Source organism: Hyalella azteca, unplaced genomic scaffold (assembly GCF_000764305.2).
Source record: "Hyalella azteca isolate HAZT.00-mixed unplaced genomic scaffold, Hazt_2.0.2 contig2887, whole genome shotgun sequence".
Taxonomy (NCBI): domain Eukaryota; kingdom Metazoa; phylum Arthropoda; class Malacostraca; order Amphipoda; family Hyalellidae; genus Hyalella; species Hyalella azteca.
In genome coordinates, this window is record NW_025933145.1 from 235,195 (window position 1) to 253,633 (window position 18,439).

The 18,439-nt window shown below is 34.9% G+C and overlaps 2 protein-coding genes across 2 annotated transcripts; both read right to left on the reverse strand.

The window, feature by feature from the left end:
• Positions 1 to 5,537: 5,537 nt before the first annotated feature.
• Positions 5,538 to 17,213, reverse strand: LOC108677063 (carbonic anhydrase-related protein 10). Its single transcript, XM_018165218.2, has 6 exons — positions 17,073 to 17,213; positions 15,906 to 15,989; positions 12,010 to 12,105; positions 8,063 to 8,287; positions 6,647 to 6,866; positions 5,538 to 6,312 (listed from the first exon to the last, which is right to left on the reverse strand). The coding sequence occupies exons 1-6, from the start codon at positions 17,175 to 17,177 to the stop codon at positions 6,296 to 6,298; spliced, it is 747 nt and encodes a 248-aa protein (XP_018020707.1). The 5' UTR covers positions 17,178 to 17,213; the 3' UTR covers positions 5,538 to 6,295.
• Positions 17,182 to 18,140, reverse strand: LOC125179591 (the record flags this gene model as incomplete). The annotated part of the gene is given in 2 exon segments (XM_047885721.1): positions 17,182 to 17,186; positions 17,225 to 18,140. Coding segments are annotated over 2 exon segments (921 nt in total), but the record flags the coding sequence as incomplete, so codon positions are not given.
• Positions 18,141 to 18,439: the final 299 nt, after the last annotated feature.

Genomic DNA, 18,439 nt, shown 5'->3' on the forward strand with positions numbered 1-18,439 from the left:
TGTAAGACTTCTTGATGTTTTAGAACAAAATTTTTTGCTTTAAATAGCGCGAGAAATGTATATTGTTGGATGACTCTGTGTGTTTTTCCTTCACTAGAATATTATAGTGAGCCGTTACCTACTTTTAGAGCTTTAATTAATACTATCACCTTGTTTTGCATTCAGATTCCATTCGTAATAAAGATTCTTCAAGCATATTTTACACCAGGCAACAGGTAAATTAAATAAGAGATTAAAGATAATAAAATAACGCATGCACAAAAACAACAGTTTGAATCCGTATTTCGTCGTTTTTTTACGTGATACGAAAACGACCGTGCGTACTTTCTATAAAACATTGAGCGTGGCGTACAGACATTAAACGATTAGTAGGTAATATTATAAATTACCGATATTGTATTAAAAAACTGTGAGGTTATTTTTAGATGGAATTTCACGTTTGATTTTTGTGTTTGTAGACACTTAATTGTAGAATAATCTTGTACATTTTTTTTCCCGAAAAAAGTCTCGATTTGAGAAACTAAAACCCTCGGTTCTGATTCACCAGGATGCAGGTTTGGAAGTATTTTTTCGAGAGGAAAAGAACGGACAGAGCAAGGGACGAACGGAAGTACAGTAAAATGAAGCGGATGCTGTTCATCTGCATCTGCCTGTAAAACTCAACAGAAAAAACCTTTATGGAAATGAAGGTCTGGCATTGCAAAGCAGGCGCTATGGTGGACGGTGGTGGTGGCGTGATGTTGTGTGGTGGTGGTGGTGGTGGTAGTGGTGGTAGTGGTAGAGGTGGTAGTGGTGGTGGTGAGAGTGGTGGTGGTAGTGGTGGTGGTAGTAGTCAGAGGGCAAGTGGTGACAACCTTACTGCTTCTTGCATATCAATGATATGTAATTTCTGGAATATTCATGCGGAACTAAAATTCGAAAGTCTAGGTAAATTGGTTATGTGAATTAATACTTTAGAATCTGGTCCACATTAATGTTACTTGCTGGTAAAAAAATTGTTTTCCAGCTCACAGTTTATTCTAGCTAAAGTTTAACGCAAAAAATGTCAAGAAATCATTGTGCAATCCGAATGAATGAAATTAAATTTTGGCAGCTTTTAGGTAAAGCACAATAATACAATTGAGCAAAAAAATCTGCAGGAGCGTTCTCATCTAACATTCAAGAAACGTCCGTTATTAGGTTACGGCCATCATTTTAGAACATCGGTGCAAGCCACGCAACCAAACTGCCGAGGATATTCTAAAATTTCCATATCCGCGAATGTAAAAAACACCAAAACGGCCGTATTCCGAAGCGAGGCCCCAAAACACATTTCTTATAGAAATGAGAACCTTTCTAAGGACTTACTGTTTCTCTCGGGCTAAAACCGGCCTGCCTTAAAAGGATTGAAAGTCAGTTAATGCAACCAAGCGTTTAAACCACATTGAAATGAGCTCCACAATTTTTGTTAATGTACCATTTGAAATTGATGAATCATTTAAATGAGAAGCTTATTTTTCCCGAAATGTTATTTTATTTATAGAAAATAACCTATGCGGGTTTTGAGACGGAAAAAAGTGAATTAATCGATTTTTAAGAACCAGTAAAGTATAATTTATTATGTAGGTAAATTTTCAAATTAAATATCGTCACACAAAATATGAATTCATTTCATTAGATATGTGAGATTTTTTATATTTCACACGAAGAATTATTCATTAAATACCGGATCAAAAACCGTGATCTTGGCGGTCATATTGGTGGCCGCTGGTTACATCATCAGTCTAAATTTTTTAGCCATTAACTTCAAGTTAATAAAACTGTTATTAAGAAATGCGATTGAGAAAAAACCACGTTATTTAGAAAATAAGAAAAGGTTTTGGTGCTCCCCTGTAGTAAGGCTGTTAAATATAATGATGGAACTAATGCAATTACAACTCGGCGTACCCGAGACGATCGCAAAAAAGTTTTCGAAATCATTCATAATAATTTATTAATTGTCATCCACGAGTCTTGCATAAGTAAGGCAAGAGACAATCGTTTGAAATAAATATTTCCCGATACTCTTATCAATTCCCAAGGATAAATATTGACACCCGCGTTTTCTCAGTCAATCCCATGCTCTTGCACACACAATTAGCGCTCTATCTTTATTTGACATAATTTTCTTTATGAAGAAACATAGCTGAAACAATACCGGAGAAGCAGTACGAAAGTTAATGGCAAACTTCCAAGCAATTCTTGCCAGGAAGCAAGTTTAGCATTCATTGCACAGGCAAAAGTTTGCGACACGCACAAGATTTTCCAGCCGTGGAATTGGAAGGAATCGCGACAACCAAGTTTATTTCCAGATTAAAGATAAAAGTATCATGTTTGTTTGGGAATATGATGATTTTATGCTGGCATAGCGATAGCATTAGAATTTGGAAATAGTCATTTCTCTAGCAGCAGGCAGTAGCTGTCCGTTTATTTTTGGTTGACGAGAATCTCCAGGATATTTACGAAGACGAATTTCTGAGCTACAGGCATTAAAAAAAACTTGAAAGAGCTTCAGAGCGACGGTACCGCGTCCAACAGCCATGCCAATAATATTGTGCAGGGGTCATCGTGGCGACATAACAGCCTGTTTGTCAGCTGGCTTCCGCTCCTGACTTCTGAACCTCTCAATATACATAATAAATCATCATATGCAAAAATAAAATGCGTTGAGTAAATAATTTTAAGCCAAAAAGATTTACCAACAATTTTTGATCGAATTGGCTTGCAGGAATTATTAAAAAATTAGACAATCAAAGAGTATGGCTTGGCTTCCCTGTTTCTCGTCAATTCTCCCTAGTACATCTCTTCTTTGTATAAAAAAAATTTTCGTCCTTGTGAAGTCGACGTGTTCAACAAATCACGCCTGGATCGTTGTTATGAAGAAGAAAATTGTCAAATTAATGGAATATCATTAGAAACAAATCTTGAAGAGTTTTCTCATACACTTGAGTGTGATTTGCGTTGCAACAAGTTAAATCCCCAACTTATATTATTTTTCAGAACATCGGATATTATTTCATTAGCAATGTAAGCAGAATCTTAAATTAGTATTCTAGAGATTACTGGGATAATATTCGGTGTTTTAGGATTTATTCAAGTCAAATCATTTGGAAGTTTTAACAACACAACAACAAAATTGCTTTTGCGTTCAAAGTGCACACATTTTGTAAGTTTTTCCAATAACTGTAAGATTGGAGTTATTTTCGTCGTAAAATGTTTGTATTGGCATACGTTAAAATGAGTGTTTTCCTCATCATTCGTGATACAAAAATTCTACATCTGTATCCTTTTATTCTCGAAAAAACATGAAACCAAAGAAGCAACAACAGCGCAAGCGACAGCCATCATCTAATAAATGCAAAGGTTTAGAATGAATAGACGATTAAGTAGTAACATTTTTATGTATACATTGCGAAACAAGATGTCGGAAAACTGATTCTCCACTTCGATCACTGGTTATCAAACATTCATAATAACAACTATAATAATCAAATGATGGGTAATTGGGCATCATTAACGCTGATAAAGGTGACAACAGCATAATTTCACTTAACAAAATATTTAATGACACTAACTACCCTAATTTGATTCGGCCGGAGATAAAAATTGAAAAAAACACTCAGAAATTACAGAAAGACTTGTTTGATTACTATATGAGATACACGAAAAAGCGCCCCTCACATCAGATGGAAAATGAGTTATACAAAGACATGGCAAGAGAAAACATTATTGAAATAAAGACTATTGAATAATATTAACTTAAAACATATGACTGTACCAAGAAAGCCAGACTTATAAAATGAGTTTTTTTCGATTTTTGAACAAGGCAGTGACCATGAAAGTGTGGTTGTAATCATCGTGCGGGCTATGACATTCATGGCGCTTGCGTGAGATTGGGTATTTGTGAGGGAACTTAAATTTTATTTATTGATTTGATTTTTATTTATTTTATTTATCTATTGTGTGATCAGAATAGTTAAAATATTTTAATTTTGATTTTTGAATACCTGCAATGATTTTTTAGATCAATTCGTAAATTTTGGTTCAATATCAAAACTTTGATTTGAAAAAGTTAGTAAAATCTGGATTGAGATAATACAAATTGATTAGATGGATAAGATCATTAGATTTCTTTAATAAAAATTTTGAACAGATGAAATTGATTCCCCTTGAAATATATTTATTTTTTATGATATTTTGAAAGCATCATTTAATTTACAGACATAAACGTTTATAGAATAATTCTACAAGTGAATTTTGAAATCGTTTATTAAATTACACATCAAAACCTGGAATGTTAAGTCTACGGGAAATGCTCCTGACATTTAAGTATCTCTTTTCAACGTCATATATGATATATATGCAGTAGAATATTTCTTGTGTTCCGCAATATAGCTAGTGCTCATCATTTGATGATATCATTAATGTCATGTTACATAAAGGTAATGAAGATCAAATGTCAAATATATAGATTTGTAAAGTCCTTTGGATATCTTCTGCCATGTCTTCAGATTAATGAGATGTTGAAGTTTTCAAGCACTTCATATTATATAATAATAGCATGTGTTTCCTATTCATAAAAAGATGCTAAGAAAGAAAACATCAAGAAAACAGCAAGATTTAATCACATTTATAACAAATAAACTATTAATCAAAGCTTAATTAAAATCTTTAGTGTGATTACGCATTCTTGAGCAACAACTCAGCTCCTTTGTTGACACAATCGACATTTCCTGTAGCAAGGACACTCCAAATTTTACTTAAAATTTATATGATTTTAATTCTGACATGCACACGTATTTTTGTTCAACTTCCAATAATATTTTGATGACTCCAGAGAATCTTAAATAGGTAAATTACCTACATTGTTATAGGCATTATGAAAATTTTAAGCCATAGAGTTATTTTATATTGTTCCAACATGCATAGTTAACTTACTCGTTCACTATAGTCTTCTAAAAAATGGATAGTTTGTTATTAGATTGAACAATTTTTTCCTTCGAATAGATGATATAAAAAAATAATAACGTTGGGGTTTTCATTGAATAATAATGAGTAATCTTGATATTCTTCATAACGGAAAGAAGGTGGATTAAGTTAATTATTAAAAAACGTCAGAATTAATAAATAATACGCATATTAATTTTTCCAATTGCATTTTTTCTAAGTTATAAATGCAGCATTCAATGCTCCAGTCACTAACGATAGGTTCATAAAGTAAATATATACAATATTAACAATAACAAACATGGATCTCATGCCGCAATATATCACTAAAACAATAGAAGTAATGCCCTTTGTATGAGTTTCAAGCCCAATTTCCATCCGTCCGTAAGATACATAAAAGAAATCGTGAGTTGATATGAAATCAAGGATCTTCCAAATTTCGAAGGCAGCTTTGTAAGCTTGTTGAGTTTTGGAAAAAATCCCGATTTTTTATATATCTTTGTATCGGATGAAAATTGAATTTGGAGCTTACACAAAAGCCATTTTATCTATTTTTTCCTTAGTCACAAAACTCAATAAAACATTTCAGTATCGACCAATAAATTTGATTTCTAATTAATTGAGTCCTGAGTAAGACGTTTCCCTTTACTTCACTTGATTTAAAATAGAATCGAGTAAAAATTACATGTTCAAACACGGAATATCTTAAATGTAGCCCGGTAATTCGTAGCTATTTATATTTTACATTTCAACTTTGGAAAATTTGGAATTTGTTCGAAATCACATTCAATTTAATACAATGCAGGACACTCAGCAATTGCTTGAAATATCTTACGTTAAAAGACGAATTAAAGGCATACAATATTTCTACTATGGGCATACTTGCTACATCGCTCTATGAGTGAAATTCACATACCTGTGTCTATGAAAAGTGTCGGAATTAGCAATATAGAATATTTCTCACCGTTACCATACCATGCTCTTGCTATGTCAGGAATTGAACTTTGATTTACTCAATTTAATGTTTTCACAACTGGTTTACTTGTGTTCTACCTTAATGATTAATATTTAGTTGTACGGGATATTAAATATATTACATCTTGTATTTATCTAAATTTGAATACAAATAAGTGCGAATATCCAAGCTTTGATTGAGATATTTCTTAATTACCAACTGATCATATTTTTGATTTTAGTAAATGTGTTTATACTTTTTCTGCTTTATTATCAAAGTAACCACAAGCTTTTGGCTTTTCTGTTTACTTACCCAGACGAAGAAGAGGATATACTATAATTAAATGCATAACACGCTGCACTCAAGCTTCGATTTCTACCGCCAGCTGTGTGCTGCGAGACGATGCACGTAGATTATTGATCCACTCAAAACATAAAAAATGTATGACAAAAAATTTTATTATTCAAAGAATATTTTCAAGAACAGTCGCTTAACGAGTATTGAATTATTGAATTATAAGCATTTCTTCTTTTACCAATCATTATGTTGTATATTCTAAAATTTACTATGTTTTTGTTATTATGCTTCAATCATTGTATCATATTTTCAAATTGGAAGTCATTGGATCATTTCAAATTTAAATGATCAAGCAAGAGTTTGGCCAAATAATAATGGTAATAAATAAAGTAAGGATAGCTATTCACACAAAATGGTCTATTTACTGACCTGTGTAATACATTTGACGAGTCATGCCGGGACACTCTCCTCTCTGGCCGGAGTTATGCCCCGCAATCTTTCTTGCTCCGCTCTTAGATCTCGGGCCAGTGAAGTCTATATTGGTTCTCAAGGGTCGGTGGTAGAGCAGCTGCGTCGGTCGGAAATTGTTAACCATCTTAGCCTTGGGTGAGCGCGCCGTGCCTTGATGCAGCTTCCGCAGCGTTTTCAACTGCAGTTGAAAACAGTTTAAATGTCAAACGGATTTGCTTAAAAGAAATTGATAAATTCTCGTAACTCCTCCATTTTTTATTTAACCATTAAATTTACTATGCGCGGAGAATTTTTACTAAGCTATGGTCATGTCGAAAAGAGAATTTAATGTTGAAGATTTTGTAAAGATCTATTTACAGTTTTGTAAAAAGTCATTTGGTTCAGTCGGTATCTGAACGTTAAAAGATTCACATGACGACAGTTTATTCATACAACAGACGGTATATAAAAGCTTCAGTGAGATGCAGGCGGTCCGCAGACTCGAGCGCCAGGCGCACTCGCATGAATTTTCAATCGACCAGAAAATTCCAAACCAAAGCTGTTAACCTAATGCGCCGGAAGAGGCCTTCCTCTGCTTCGTACGTATACGTTCTTAAGGATAAATTGCATTGGATGGAACAGAGACCTTGGTGGTTTTAGATCAGGCAAGGCGAAGCTCAACATTGGTGTGTAGAGAATTGTGCGTTTTTTAGCTGTTTGTAATTTCTACTGGAAATCGACAAGTGTGATTTCATGTAAATAACCATGAGCTCTATTTTAAACAAGAATAATTCTGTAACTGCTGAAAAATTTTGAATTTTTCACGGGAAATTTAAAACATCATACAGCGCTGATATTTTAGTTTGAAATAGTTTTTTAGAGCTATCGATGTTGTGCATTGATGAACTGTTAATTAATTGCGTCGACAGAATCACTAATTTTTCGAAGTTGAGGCAGGAGACGAGCTCATTGTAATTACGCAGTCTGCTCCATCATTGTAAAGTTGATGTTGGTGAACTGATGCGTAACGCAGATCATGTAATGAATTTTTATTACCAAATTTAGGTGCGGTCAACTTAAAAAATGTTGAATTGTTCACCGGAAAATTTTAGCTTCCAAATTGCATGCAAAATGAGTAAAAGTTTTAAAAACCCTAAATTGCAGTGTTATTTAACCATTCATAATTGCCTTGTACTTAAACAGTATCAAATCGTCGTTAGTCTGATGAATGAATTGATAACTGAGACCTGTGGCGGAGACACTTACATGAAGTAATAAGATGTGATGGAATGTTTCCCTTTCTTAATACCATTTTAATCCCTAAAGGTTATGAATCGAATCACCAATCAAGTGCACACTGTGATTAACCACGTGCAAATAAGTCCCTGGTCTGACCTGTGCCGGCGTAGCATAGATGGGCTTGTTAAGAACAAGCCACGTGACGGTCTCGTGGCAGGGGGGCTGTGTCAGCGAACCTTCATAGGTGAAATAGAAGTCGGTGGGGGGCAACAGCCCCTGCACCGACAGCGAGCTGATCCACGTGTACGATCCGGCAAAGCGGATCTTCTCGATCGCGTCCGTCAAAATCCGCAATTCAGGGTTGATGTTCTCCGTGCCAACCTGCGATGTTCAATTCGTTAAGTATTTTCGGATCTCAACACCAGATTGCGTTGGTCTTGAATTCTGAAAGCACTTGGGTAATTTTCAATTTATTTGAATTCAATATTCACCTCATAGTGAATTAAATAATAAATTGTTCCAAAAATACAGTTACATAATTTGATTTGCTTCTAATACGTTCTAGTACTAGTCCCTCTGTTATTAGATTTGATTGTCAAATTTGTTTTTTGACAGATAAAGAACTTCAATGACGAATCCGCATTGCGGTCTTTTCGATCGCGAGAATGGATGGTAATTATTTATTCGTATGCATAGTTAAGGTATAAAAAAGATCCTGATAGATACCACCATAGATGCTACATTTTAGTTATTACTGCTAAGGACTAATGCAAAAGTTCATAATTGAAAAGTCACTATAAGTTCTCTTCGCCTAAATTTTGGTCACACTCATATAACCAACTGGCAGAACATAGTACTTCTTCGAATGTGTGATAAAAAATCGTTACATTGATCTTGTGATTAAAAGCTAACAATTTAGATGCATTCATCTTTACCCAATATCCACGAAATTGGGCGATTTTCCTTCATCCAAAACTGCGGTTGAAATTTTTAAATTTATAAAGTAGCAAAATATGAAGTCAGAAGCTAAATGCTTTCAAATTCAGAAAACAAACAGGTTGTGTAGCGGCTTTTCTTAATCAAGGTCTGAGGATGGAAATACTCTTTAATAAACGTCAATGAAGCGATCAGCCACAAACGAGGCGGCTTCCACCTCCATTTGCCTCTAACCCCTGAGATTTATCATGAATTTTATAGGCTTGCTTTGTAAGATAATTTGGCTCGAGACATCTATTTCTCGACGTAATGAAGTGCAGACACGGCAAAGTAACGTCGCCTCTTTAAGAGCTCTTAATTAAACCAGCACTAAAACGACATGCAAATGACGCTGCGCATAGTGAAACACCCGAGGTTACGGCGAAATGCTCAGTGGGTTACGGCTCTGAACTTACGGGGTTAGTGCGTGTTAAAACCGCCGGTTAGGAGCCAACAACCCGTGCCAGCGACGGCTCTTTGGGCGCGGGCTAACAAGAAAAACTCTAAGACACGTCGGCTCCTCTCACTTCTTGTCTTCTTTAACTCAGCTGATAAATTATATAAACATCTTTTCTCTTGGGGAAGAGGCCAATTTCTGTTATATCAAAACAATTATTGATGAATCCACGCCATTCAAAGACAGATTAAATTATTCGCTACCTGAATTTTGAATAAATAGAGAACTGTGGTGAGCACAGTTGTTCTGAGGGCTTAATTATGATCTGATTTTGAGAGTAAATCACAGAAAATATATTATTCTTTCCTTAGTGTTAAGTTGGCTTTATTTAACTTTTTATTAACGTCAAAATAACCGTAATGCTCAGTAACTATTCCATAGCTTCTGAATCTTGCAACACCTTGTTATGGTCTCTGAATTTTTTAGTGAATAAAATTTCAATGATGATGGACAAGTTTGAGTCACCATGTAGTCTACTTGTCTTAAGAACTGAGAACAGAGTCTCAACAAATAAATTTGGATTTACCAGTCATTCATGATTTTAGCACATTTTATTTTTTTTAAATGTCTAACTACGCTGAGGAAAGCTGCTTTTTCTTTGTTGTAAATTGAATTTCAAGCCTTCTTCTCCTTCCGACCCAGAGCTCATTTGTTTTAATTTCCTGCGTGAAAGTTCCGGCCAAGTCAGAAAAATAATTTCAGCGTCATTTTCGTTCAGCGCGGCCTAACTGCGACAAAATTCCTGAGCGCCAAAAGCCGTGGGTTTTCCTTGGGAACGCAACCCGGCGACATCTTAGCAAAGTGACCTGGTCATTTGCGCGTAACGAATGACCTCCGTACACGAACCGTTTGCTTACGAATCCGTTTTTCGAACGAATTCTTGGGTTTTCGAACGGCTGCTAATGCCGGTCTAGAATGGTTACCCTCTACTTAATTAAACGTGTTAAATAAAATTTGTTTTAATGGAGTTGGATGTTGACAACAGATTTGTCAGATGAGAAACGCAAATAAAAACAGATCAACGAGAAATTTTAGCTTTATTGCGTGTTTCTAATCCTACTTAATTGCATGTATATCTTCTGAATAATAAGAATTTGGCAAAAAAAAATTCTTGATTTTAAAAACGTTTTTTATCTGAAACAATTAATCAAGCAATGGAGAAATTTCATCACCTTTGAATGTACACGTAAAATACCGAACGAAATTTTTAAGCTGTCTCTTATTTATTTTTTTATTTTTGTTACTCGGTCTGCAGTTCGTCTTGCGCACATTTCACTTCACTATCGCTTAATAAAATATGAAGTTTCGCAAAAACTCGCCCGCAGCTCGGGTTTCAATAAAGGCTCCAACACCCTTTATATAAAAACTATAGATGCCTCTAAAGCGACCAGAACCAACCAATGGCCGTGAAGCCCAACTCATGAATACAGAGTCCCAAAAAGCCTTTAATTTTATAGGAGAAATGCGGTAACGTTTGATGCTAAGCTGCATTGGTGAGAGCTTTGACGGAGCTTGTGCTCGTGCCAAGCTATTTACTGAATTTAACCACAATATATTGCATTAATATTCAAGTCTCAATAGTCGTAGATTCCAAATTAATATTCGTGATCATCATTTTTCACTTCACCAGTACGAAGAAAAATATGTTATTCTTCTTTTGAATTTTGAAGAGAGTTTCAATAGAGCGTAGAGATCTCATCGAATGTCATTTAGGAATTTGTAACTTGAATTTCAGAGGAAATTGAGTCTGCTTTGGTAAATTCCTAATTCAAAAAATGAGCTCTAGGCAAGAACGGTAAAAGACAATCTTACACAACAAAACCATTTTTGGGAACTAAAAATTAAATGATTCTACGTTGCTTATTGCGCATCACGTTGAAGCTCATTTAAGTTTCAAGCTGATGACATTTTTGTTGCATTCTGGATTTAAAAGTTTATCATGTTCTCTAAGGTCCNATTTAAGGTCCTGATCAGCTTTTCAGTCTCAGTTTTATTACAAATAGTTTCATAGATAATTCATCTGCTATTTGGCTTTTTAAAAATTTATATATTAATTATTGGACCAAAAAACTGAGACTATTATTGGGCAAAAAACTAAAGCGATAAGACTCAACAGTGTTGTAGCGGATGTTTGACTCTAAACAAATTCTGAGTTTCGTATATATTGAAGTTGATTCTGGATTGGGCTTCAAAAATAGAATGAAGGTGAACATTAATTTATTTTTACCCACAGTACTTGACAATCATCTTCAGTTATGAAAATCGCGAAATTTAAAAAAGACTAAAACGTCAACTGAGATAAAAACAAATAGAATATATGTGAAAATTTTTTGAACAATGCCTTTAAAATCACCCTCGTTCCATGAATGAAAAATTTCACAATAATTTCGAACTAGCTACCTCATAAACACAATTCAATATTACCAACTAATTTAATTTTGAGAAAAACTAGCCTGTGTTCGAAAAATACGCGATTACAAATCAATCATTTGCAAATTCATCCTATGTTAAATATTGTAAATTTTGTAAAAAATTTTCAAAAAACTAAAAAAAATTAAAATATATTTTTTTTAATTTTCTAAAAAATTTAGAAAAAAATTTCAAAAAAGGCGCTTCGAAGCCCAATACACCGGACATGAATTGCAAGGCGTATTAAATAAGATACATTCACCTGCACCAAGACGGACACGACGACTACGCCGTGCGCTCGCGCCGCCGCGTCGCTCGAGTTCCTGAAGAGCTGAGAGTTGAAAGCCAGGATCTGGACCTGAACAATAAAACATCGTTGAATACAATGAAATTTAAATAAAAAGTGAGTAAAGAAAATTACAATGAAAAAATTCATGGTATTTGTTGTTTAACTTAATAGTGAATCCATTCGAAATTCTTCAGCTTTGAAATTCCGCAACTACCTAGTTCTGTCAGAGCCTTAATGCGATTAAACTAGGTGCTATAAAAATACAAGGGGAAATGAAACAAGTTGGTTTTAGTTCGTACAATTAAAGAATTATAATTAGCGCTATCTAATGTCGATAGGACTACTTCGTATGTGCATCATCACAAAAGTTTTATTGATAACTAGTGTATAATTTGTCGATTGTCATTTCACATTCTGCAAGTAGAGTTTAAAAAAAATTTAACTCAGTTCTCACTGCAGTGAGTGACAGAGAGCGCATTTTCTCGTCGACGAAAACTTGAGGTCACGGACGGACGGACAGACGGACAGACAGACGGACATGGCGAGCACAATAGCGCATTTTTTCCATAAATGAGAAAATGCGCTAAAAAACAGTAGCTGATCAGGCCGAGGCAAGAAACTGAATAAATATATATCACCATACGATAAAGTTTGCAAAGCTTATGAGTAAAATAAAGCTCCTACAAATTGAGAATATAATTTAAAATCAAACATTCAATGAATTCGAACCAAATGAGAAGGTAGAATCCTTCGATTGGTTACAGAACACGGCTGGGATTATTTTCCTACACGAGCTTTAGATTACGTCTTTTTCATGTCATTAAGGAATCTATTGCAGCACTTAACCAAGGCAATCCAATTCCTTTACGTGGAATGCTTCTAAAAGGAGATCCGGTATCCTTTTCACGGGTCATTTGAATTTCCCATCGGTGTTCAGGGTAAGCTCTGCGAAAGGTTTTCAATAGCAATTAACTTCACCTGCGTGGCCGATAGATGTTTGGAGTCGATTTGTAATAGACGCCGCAAAGGCGTTCCGATTGCTTTGAGTGCCGGATAAAACTTTTTACCTTCACTCTCCACGAAATTAAAAGAATGAAGCTATTTTAGAAATTATTTACGAAGGTTTATTTGTTTATTAAATTTTCGTGTATACTAAAAATACTGCAAAGATAATACTTTATAATCACATCACATCATACACTTTACATAACATCATGTCATTTGGTTGCATTGTCCCCTCGTTTAGTTTTGTTAAAAATATTTTTACAGTCCAAGCCATAGTTATAAAAAATTTAAATGTGTTTGTGCTTCACTCGTAGTATTTCTACCATGCCATGGATCTAAAAATGTAAAAAGGATTTTAGTGACAATTTGCTGGGCAGGAAAAATTCAATTTTCTTCTGGTGTAAATCCCACATGCTGGCTTTTGGCGCATTGTTTCCTTTTACTGGCTCTGTCATCAGATTATAACATCAACATTCAACAGTATTTTGAGCTTTGTTTCAGTTCGTGATCAAACAATCACGTCTTCTTCCTTCATTTGAACTCAAGATGTCGGGCTCGCTCCAGTCGCGTAAGCCATTTCATTGTTAACAATTTTGTCTTGCGTAAGAAAAATATACTTGAATCATGCAATCAATTTGAATTGCATAATTATCAAAAAATTCAATAAATTGTCTCAAAAATAATTAACTGATGCCATTCATAAATTAATAGTAAATTCATAAGCTAGGATTCATTCGCGTAAACCGTTGAATTTTGGAATCAATTCTCAGTGAAATGCGACTGAGTCCAGGTCTGATCCAGTATCTCTGCGCACAGCGTTGTTTGAGCGGCAGTTTTACGAGGACCCGACCCACCATCCATCAGACAGCCCGGCTTCGCTGCCGTCAGGGGGTAACGACTTGTTTGCTGCACACGGTATGGTCGCAAAACACCCTTACTGATGCGCTGTAATTGCTGCACTGCACTTCATACCGTGACTGTACATCACGCTAGCCTTGCAGGCTGAGTGCATATCCGCCCATGAGTCCGGATTCATATCCACCGTGATTAACGGATTGGCTAATTCAGCTTGTACTGCGAAATATTCCTACTTTTTTACGGTAGATATTGTAAAAAAATGTAATTTAAAGCTTTCAAGTCCCGAATTCTACCACAGTGAAAAATTAAAAAGGAGATCTAACTACTATTGTCGAAACTATACCTATTCGCTGTGAATTTGAATTAGATTACAACTTCTCTCCGCTAAATACTTCACAAAGATTCAGCTTTGTAGAAAATTACTCATAGAAACCTTCCCAAAAAAGATCTGTTTTCTTTATTTGTGGAAACTATCAAATGCCATATAATTTACTATAAAATTACATCAAAAAACCACCAACATGACCTGTTCAACAACTGCATTACGACCCTAACCCTGATGCATAAATAAGCTGCGTGATATGTTTAAATTAGCATTCAAGAATACTGCCACTAAATCCGACAGTAAACGATCGTTTAGAAATATTTACTGTTATGGTGACTCATAAGTGTTCGTTCATTACGGAAAGGAGAGCTTTGTTCGAGGAAAACAATGCTTGTCCAGAGATGTTTTCAAATTGTGATGCAGGCTTTGTCTTAGTCACAGAGAGCCGCATTTGTTATAGTATTCTATTATGATAATTTTAAAAGATTTCTGCTTATTTTCTTATATTTTTCCTTTAAAACAATTATAATTTTATGAGAACTGGAGACACAGTTTAATAAATATCCAGTGCGTACAACTCGTAGGCGCATGAGACCTGAGTAATATAGATACATGTATGTGGATGTTAAATATGAGAAATATTTATTGCATCAGAGTGACATATGTGAAAAGCAGGGTTGCCGCACAAGTGTTATGACCATTATTTGCGACAAACTAACGTGGTCAATCAAGCTAATATTAACTGAAATATTATGACGGTTTTTTTACCTATTTATTATTAAAAAGTTAGCGAACTGCATGTGCATGTCATAATTTCAATATCACTTAATAATTTATGTTAGCCATCCATTAAATGAAAAACATGCTATTACTTTGGAAAAAAAATAGATGACACATATGAATCCATGTGTTGTTTGAAGTAAGTTACATGCTGAAAAAAAACATACTATCAAAAACTACTTTACATTCACTCGACATTTTACCATGCGTGCCGTATATGCATTGTTTGATAGCAATCAATTATAACCCACGTCTAATTTACGATCGCTGTACAAATCGGCGGGTGCCAAGCACCTAATCGTTCATTTTAAACGATCACGGTTGCTAGACCAGCAGTGTAATACATTGATTTTAGTCTCGTTTTTAGGATGAATAACATGGAAGGGATGACGAAAAATATGGCAGGTTCTTGACATGCTGCATCGAGCGAACTTGACACAGGAAATCACTTTTTTAGGCCAAAAATAACTTTAACTTATGTTTGTGCCACAATTGTGTTTCATCTACAGATTTGTCGTTAATTTTTTCATCTACTCTTGAATGTTTTAGATTTTTAAAGTTAATGTTATAATCTATTTTTATTTTTTAAATTTTTATTCACATTTTTTATGTTTTTAGTACATCGTATATTTTCTGCTAGAAGCTAGTCTAGACTTAACAGATTACTGTGTTATTTCATCAAAGTAACAATATTTACTACCAAATCTGTCATCGATCTAGAATATTGTCATTATGCTTCAAAGACAGTTTCATTCCTGTCTCAACTTACACGTAGAGTGTAAATTTCTCTAAATGTATATATTTGCCCTAACCCTAACAAAATTTAGAGTCGCCCCAGCTTCTGGTAATCCAAATCAGAAGCTGACGCGTCTGTAAATTTTTACTGGGACTGGACTCTCACCTCTGCTGGGAAGCGCGTTCCGTTGATGGTGTGCTCGGAGCCTTTGTCATCCTGGTCGCCGAAGTGCAGTTGGACTTGCGCAACCTGTCCATATATAAATTACTCGTTGTATTATTTCATTGATGATTTGGCGATTTTTTATTTTATTACTAATCGACAATGAAACGAAAATTGGCAAGCAGTATTGCCTTCTCATTCTGAGTAATTCCAATAGCTTTGAGCAACATGACCACAATATGCATCCTGACTCATGAACATTTTAAACTTTATTTCATATAATATTATTTCTATTCAAATCTAGTCAGCGAAGCTTTTGATAGAACAAGAAATAGAAAAACACAAGAAATAGAAAAAACTTGTAAATCACATCGCATCCGTATTCATCATTTAGTTCATTATAGCAAATAATAAATAGAAAAATAGATAAAGAGCGAGCTAACCTAATAGAAAACTTATGATCTTTATAAACCTATTAACAGGCAGTACAGTTCGTAATTCAAGTATCAATAAATCTTTCCTGTCAAAGGCTTTGTTATCTGTGAACAAGTCACGAAAACTACATGAATCGACTACAGGCCTAAACAGGCCTATATTTCTGCAACGCCAAAGATGCTATGCTTTGCTACGCTAGGCAATGCTATGCTATGCTATGCTTTACTATGCTATGCTATGTTATGCTATGCTTTGCTATGCTATGCTATGCCATGCTATGCTATGCTATGCTATGTTATGCTATGCTATGCTATGCTTTGCTATGCTATGCTATGCTAGCATCCGTATTCATCATTTAGTTCGTTATAGCAAATAATAAAAAGAAAAATAGATAAGAAGCGAGATAACCTAATAGAAAACTAATGATCTTTATAAACCTATTAACAAGCAGTAAGTACAGTGCATAATTCAAGTATCAATAAATCTTTCCTGTCAAAAGGCCAGTTTTAGATCTGTGAACAAGTCACGAAAACTACATGAATCGACTACAGGCCTAAACAGGCCTATTTCTGCAACGCCAAAGATGCTATGCTTTGCTATGCTATGCTATGCTATGCTATGCTATGCTATGCTATACTATGCTATGCTATGCTATGCTAAGCTATGCTATGCTATGCTATGCTATGCTATGTTATGCTATGCTATGTTATTATCATATTTCTAGGTGCCACTCACCTGGTATCGATATGACAGCGGACCGCCAGTGATGTTAAGGACCGCCTGCTTGGGCGAGCTGAAGTCAGACATCCCACCGAAAAGTTGACCATCGTCGGCCATCATTTGATTAGGCTCGTTGATATCATTACTATCATCGTAGCCATGATTACGATCATGCTCAGCTGTAATAGCTGCTATGTTCGAGGTGGTGTTTTCGGTATTTTCAAATTTATCAAATTTATTCAGGTTTTTTATCGAGTCATCTTCAATATTTTTCTTTGATTTTATACCTTTATTTATATGGTAATAACGCTTAGATTTGGAAGTGCCCTCGTATTCTTTTTGGTTGTGCCATTCTGTTAGTTTTCTCTTGTGCATAACATCAATAAGGTCATTATTTTGATCAACATCTGCAATAATACCTTCAGAACCATCTATGTCATAACTGTCTTCTTGGCTCCCATATGTAGTGCTATTATAATGCATTTCCATTCTTGACGCAGAATTTTTCAAATTCTGATTTTGGTCTGCGAAATTACTGAAGCCTCCGAAGGAATCTATATTCCAGGTATTGGAATAAATTGCATTGCCATATAAATTACTGCCTACATCTCTTTTCCGTATTAACTTTGCGTGTATTTCATTCTGTGAGGACATCGAAGTTAGAGAATTATCAGGAGCACCAACTTTTATTTTTACGTCGTTAACGGCATTTAAATTCATAGAAATTTTTTTGACAGATGAATTATTATTAATTTTGATCTTGGTTTTGTTATTAGAGCTTTGATCATTAAATTGCTCGCGCGTCCTGCCGTCAAACCTAACATTTTCCGCTCTTTGTGAACTTTGCTTCCGAGTCGTCGACGACTTTTTTGAAAGTTTTTTCGTCTTCTTCTTAGACTTCCTATGTGTTTTGGTTCCTTTTCTTTGTTTTCCTTTCTCACCCGTGCCTCTCTTCCTCCTCTTTCCCCCATCCTGGCCTCCGTACCCTCGCATTTGGGTTACTTGTTTCTGCCCCACCGGCCTGGTCCACAAGGGAGGTCCTTCCCCATCTAGGGTGAACACCACCCCATGACCTGTGTTGTTCAGCGTGCCACTCACCTAGAAATGGGGATATATAAATATTTTATTATTATTGTTTCGTAAAAATTCAATTACAGTTAAACATGTAAATTACCGTATAATGAAGACTGTGAAAGAACATAAATTTGTGACGACTATTAGAAAAATACCACAGTTCTTTTATATCATAATTTTCAATTTGGTTAATTTTCCTAAAATTTATTGATTGAACGTGAATAGCAAATAATTCTTAATGACTTTTTGAACGTCACTATGGGCCTATTTTATCATTAGCCTCAAATATAAGATCGAAAATGATCCTT

Bases quoted from the DNA above. Each gene is read 5' to 3' on its own strand.
- LOC108677063 (XM_018165218.2), bottom strand. From the start codon at position 17,177: ATGATGGCCGACGATGGTCAACTTTTCGGTGGGATGTCTGACTTCAGC. The intron at 15,990-17,072 runs GTGAGTGGCACC...ATATATGGACAG, and splicing joins CGCTGTCATATCGATACCAG to GTTGCGCAAGTCCAACTGCA. The intron at 8,288-12,009 runs GTGAATGTATCT...TGAACATCGCAG, and splicing joins TCGTGTCCGTCTTGGTGCAG to GTTGGCACGGAGAACATCAA.